Genomic DNA, 5,633 nt, shown 5'->3' with positions numbered 1-5,633 from the left:
ATTCACTACATATATTATCAAACACTGTATAACACACTAATAATGCAGGTAGAGTAAACTGACATTGATATCCTGTTTGTGGTCAGACATATCCATTTAACTATGAGTGGGTTGAAAAGGAATTAGTGCTCCACTGCATAACATTGTGCTCAATAAACGCTCTCATTAATATAGTCAGTTGACCATTTTGTTAGGATCAGCACATTCTCACAGTGGGAACTTTTTTCCAGCAAAAAGCATTTACAGTCCAGCAGCTCCCTCTACTGGCCATATATATATAAAGTCTGTGGGAGGATGGTGTTGATCTAAATGTGAATCATAGTGTTCCAGTCAGTCATCAGTGTGTCTCTGCACAGCTGTAATTAAATGTGTCCAGAGGGCCTCAGTGTGTGAATGGTTCCAGTTCAGCTCCATAACAGCAGCGTCCCTGGTTTGATTCCTGAGTTTCAGCTCATATCTGCCTCTCTCACCGAGGGGGAAATGTGTATGTGTGTGTGCACTTGTTCACAAAGGAAATAGTCCCCCCACTGTGTCTGCACCAATAGTAAAGCTGGTGCTCAGAGGAAGAGGGCGGGGCTTTACTTGGTGTCAGTGAGAGAAATGAAAAAAAGCTCAAATGAGTGAGAAGGACGATGAAGGAAACATCTGTGCTGTGTCTGCTCTGTAAGTAGAATCTCTGTGTTTGTTTGAATCATTGACCTTTGACTGTCTGCTCTCCTGATAACTGATGATGGAGGAGAAGACATGAAAAACTAATCAGGCTGAATTCAAGTTCAAACACCATGAGGACCAACTGCAGGTCTGAACTGACTCTTTATCTGTGCTCAAGAGACAGCAGGCAGTGAAAAGCTCAGATCATTCACTGATTACATGAACACAGCTGCACAGAGGACACATGACTTTACTGTGACAGTGAAGATGACAGTCTGTATTTGTACTCACAGTATAGTCAGTGCATATAATCACAATAATTGCTTTAGTTGTTTTTTAGAGCCTGGACAGTGTGAATTGTGTGGAAATATGTAAGATCCTCACCAGATAGATGGATCATAAAAGATCATGTGAGCTGTTTGTGTGGAGTTGTTCTTTATGTTCACCTCAAACCAACCTGAGTTTAATTTCTCTTTAGTTCTGATCTCACTGCTGAGCTGCACAACAAACCAAGGTCAGTAACCTTCTTCTGTCACAGCTTCAACCTGATACAGTGTATCACAAAAGTGAGCACACCCCTCACATTTCTGCAGATCTTTTCATGGGACAACACTGACAAAATGACACTTTGACACAATGAAAAGTAGTCTTTGTGCAGCTTATATAACAGTGTAAATTTATTCTTCCCTCAAAATAACTCAGTATACAGCCATTAATGTCATAACCAGCAGCAACAAAAGTGAGTACACCCCTAAGAGACAACACCCGTAAATGTCCACATTGAGCACTGCTTGTCATTTCCCCTCCAAAATGTCATGTGACTCATTAGTGTTACTAGGTCTCAGGTGTGCATAGGGAGCAGGTGTGTTCAGTGTTGCAGTACAGCTCTTATACTCTCTCATACTGGTCACTGAAAGTTCCAACATGGCAAAGAACTCTGAGGATCTTAAAAGATGAATTGTTGCTCTACATGAAGACTGTTATATAAGCTGCACACAGACTACTGTTCATTGTGTCAAAGTGTCATTTTGTCAGTATTGTCCCATGAAAAGATATACTTAAATATCTGCAGAAATGTGAGGGGTGTACTCACTTTTGTGATACACTGTATGACCTGTTTGGCTTCATGTTTCATTGTAACCCTCACAGCTCGTCTGACTGTGAGTCCCAGCAGCTCTCAGCTGTTTAAAGACGAGTTTGTGTCTCTGAGCTGTGAGGAGGACGACAGCTCTGCTGGATGGACTCTGAGGAGAAACACAAGCACAGACACCAGAGCTGAGTGTGGAGATGAGTTTGGACAACCAGCTGGTTCTTCCTGTAACATCAGCTACACTGACCCACAGGACAGTGGAGTTTACTGGTGTGAGTCCAGAGAGGGTGCCATCAGTAACATGGTTAACCTCACAGTCTCTGGTAAGCTGAGTGTGTGGAGTTAGTGTTGATGAAGCTGTGTGTAAATGGATGAAATGCTGTAGTTTGTCTCTGTGTTGAGGTGGATCAGTGATCCTGCAGAGTCCTGTCCTCCCTGTGATGGAGGGAGATGACGTCACTCTGCTCTGTCAAACAAAGACCACTCCCTCCAACCTCCCAGCTGCTTTCTATAAAGATGGCTCCCTCATCAGGAAGCAGCCTACAGGTCACATGACCATCCAGCATGTTTCCAGGTCTGATGAAGGCCTCTACAAGTGTGACATCAGCGGTCATGGAGAGTCTCCATCCAGCTGGATCACTGTCACAGGTGACACACTCACCTGTCTGTGTTTCTGCAGGTTTCAACATTCACAATGTGACCATAACTTAATGACTGTGTTTGCTTTATTTTAGAGAGACACACCACCACACCTCCACCTACATCCACACCTCCACCTACATCCACACCTGCATCACTCTCTCCTCCTGTTCTCTCTGTGATGTCATTTGTTGGATCAGTCTATGTTGTGGTTCTACTGGTGTTACTGGTTCTGCTGGTGAGACATGTTTACAGGAAAGGTAAAGTTGAACATCAGATTTTTGGATTTTGCATCTCCTTTTTTTAAATTATGAACCTACTTATACAGGTTCTCATGGTTATTATTTTTTGTATTTATATTCTGTAAGCATGTTATTGGTTTAACGTTTGTGACATTTGTAAACAACTAAAACACATTTCAACATTTTCTTAGATTAAAGGTACATTTTCAATAATTTCATCTGATCAAAAAAAGGATTGAATAGATGACATCACATCCAGTGATATCAAATCATCAGTGTGTCTCTGTGAGCTCTTTGACTGTTGAACTGTCTGTTTGTGGTCTGTGGTTAACAGAAGCTAACAGCTCTGCAGTCGTCCAGTTTCCTGTTTCTCATTAAAAGCTAAAATAACTGCAGGCTGAAAGTGTTTGACCACAGGTATTAAAAAAGAAGAAGAAATGTGTGTAAATATTATTAAAACTTTGTGTGTTTAACTTTACTGCTTCACATTTATGGTTTAACTTCAAATCCTGAATCTGTTCTACATTTATTCATCCATCTGACATGAACAGCCTCAAAGACCTGAACCCTTTTTGTCTAAAGATTTCTGCAGCAGCATCTACACAATCAGCTGTGCGACCCACAGTGAGTCCTCTGTGTGTGTTTCATTGTGCAGTCACTGATGCAGCTGCAGTCGACGCAGACGTGAGACCAGAAGACGTCAAAGACAAGAACAACAGGTCAAAGATACGAGGTACAGCTGCTCTCCTCTGTCTCCACGCTGACTCTGATTACATTCTGACTTCTCTTTAAGCTGAATGAATTCATTAGAAATAGCCAATAGTTATGGGTTATGGACACATGAGGCCTTAATGGGACTACCTCATTGATTCAGCCTGCTTATATGTGTGAGATGTCAGGTGTGTTGTGACCTTTGAACCACACCTGTGTCAGATTAGACCCAAACTGTCCTTGAATTCAAGGACTTTTCAAAGCCCTGCAGATCCAGCCACAGCATCAACTTCCTGCTATCGTGAGAGCATGTTTGCTTTGTGCTGTGTGGTGAAGTGTGTCAGTTTACACTGAAAGATGATGTGAGCTTTGTGGTCGTCGACCCTCCAATTCTCAGAAATACCCCCCCACCCCCCCCCCCCCCCCAGTGCTGTGGTCAGTCTGAGGTTCACAGCAGAGGTGTTAGGATGGACCAAAGCTCACAGCCTGCTGCGGTTTATAAACTGCTGCAGTAATAAACATGTTTAGTTTAGTGCAGTAATATAACAGCACTGCTGTAACTGAAATGGTTTCATTCTGCAGGATGGGATTCAAACTGTGGTCTACTCAGCAGTGAGAACTGAAGGCATCAGTGATGGACTAGAAACCATCAGAACCAGGAGGAGCAGGTACAGCTGCTCTTTGACTCTGAACACAGCCAAGCTAGCTGCTCACCCCCCACATTTATGTCTTATTGAAGAGGTCATCAGTCTGTGATGAGTCAGGATTCAGGCTCAGAAACTTCTCATCTCTAAGAGAAAAACTCAATAGTTGATAACAAGACATGGACAGCAGAATTTAAGCAGCTCCTTCAACTTTTCTTGTGTCAGAGCCCTGACGTTAGTTTAGGAGATGAGGCTTGATGAGGGTGGAGAGAGCAGTGGTGGAGGAGGAAACATGATGAGAAAGAGATGATGAAAGTACACATGTTCAAATTTAAATGGTCATATATAGATTTAAAGAAGTGTTTATTAGTGACTTATAATCATGTTTCCTGTTGTTTGAACTGTGTTTGTGTTCAGACTTTAAACCACAGAAGGATCTCTGCTCTGCACTGAAGCAGTCCTCCAGTCCAACCATCGATGTCCAGCTGCTGCTCTCTACCTGCTCCCCCAGCACCTCAGACCAGAGTCCATCCACATGTTACAAGGATTCTTTTACATTTCATGGACTTTTCTTTCTCTCTGATGGATTAAAAAATAATTTTAAATAAATTAGCACAACCAAACTGAAGGTCTGTCTCTGTATATGTGTTATATGATGTATAGATGTACAATATGCTGTACAATACTTATAAGTAAAAACAATGTTTAGTACAGAGATCAGCTGCAGTGTTTATCATGTAGAGAAGTGTAGCGCCATCTGGTGGACAGGCAGAGCTGTGGCTCCTTTTCTCAGCCTGTGGAACCACAGTGTAGTGTTTTAACTGCATTATCAGCTGGAACTGAGCACAGGGTCAATTATTAAGTCACTTTAATAAGGAGGAGGGGAGGTGAAGAACAGAGGGGCGCCCAATCAGCGTGTTATTGATCATATCATATGCACAGCTGTTAAATAAGAAAATGCCCCCCCCCCCCCACCCCCACCCCCCCCCACCCCCCCCCGTGCGGTGCTCCTATGCATTGCATATAGTGCATACCCCCTTTTACTCCACTGACCATAACTTTAGTGTAATGGCTTTCATTTTTATTGGTCTGTATATCACCACATCTACCACAAATACTTGGCCCCTCTATGGAATACTGTGGCCCCTTGATGGCCCTTACTCAGGCCCTTTACCCTTTACTCTTGATGGCCCCCATCCCCGCCACTGGGATGGGGGGGGGGTCTCTCTTATTAAATAAATAAATAAAAAACATGTATTATCTTTCCTTTACTTGAAGATGAAGTCCATGCACCTATCTTCTCCCTATCGGTGCAGCGCGGTACTTTCTGTGTATTTTCACTGTGCATTTATGACCGATCACAAGAATAAACATGTCAGACACATTCATTCAGTGTATTAGACAGACTGTGGAACATCAGCATGTGCAGCACATGTGTAATCAAACATGTATATTGATGATATAAAGAGACACAGCAGTGGGCATGTGCCGACCGCCTGCTTCATTTATTGTATGTGACACAGCGCCACTAGAGGTGAGCCACAGTACTGCACTGACTCACCCCGTATTTCTTCATGTGTTTGAACAGGCGAATAATTCAGAAAACAGTTTTATAGAACAGTTTATAGAAGAGTCAAGTGATCAGATGTATTTTCT

At 42.7% G+C, this 5,633-nt stretch overlaps 1 protein-coding gene across 1 annotated transcript; it reads left to right on the top strand.

The window, feature by feature from the left end:
* Positions 1 to 782: 782 nt before the first annotated feature.
* Positions 783 to 2,370, top strand: LOC115777777 (Fc receptor-like B; the record flags this gene model as incomplete). Its single annotated transcript, XM_030725762.1, has 3 exons — positions 783 to 799; positions 1,823 to 2,064; positions 2,144 to 2,370. Coding segments are annotated over exons 1-3 (486 nt in total), but the record flags the coding sequence as incomplete, so codon positions are not given.
* Positions 2,371 to 5,633: the final 3,263 nt, after the last annotated feature.

The sequence above is a fragment of the Archocentrus centrarchus genome, unplaced genomic scaffold, assembly GCF_007364275.1.
Source record: "Archocentrus centrarchus isolate MPI-CPG fArcCen1 unplaced genomic scaffold, fArcCen1 scaffold_72_ctg1, whole genome shotgun sequence".
Classification (NCBI taxonomy): domain Eukaryota; kingdom Metazoa; phylum Chordata; class Actinopteri; order Cichliformes; family Cichlidae; genus Archocentrus; species Archocentrus centrarchus.
Note: the sequence above shows the minus strand (reverse complement) of the source record. Positions and strands in the feature narration are given on the sequence as shown.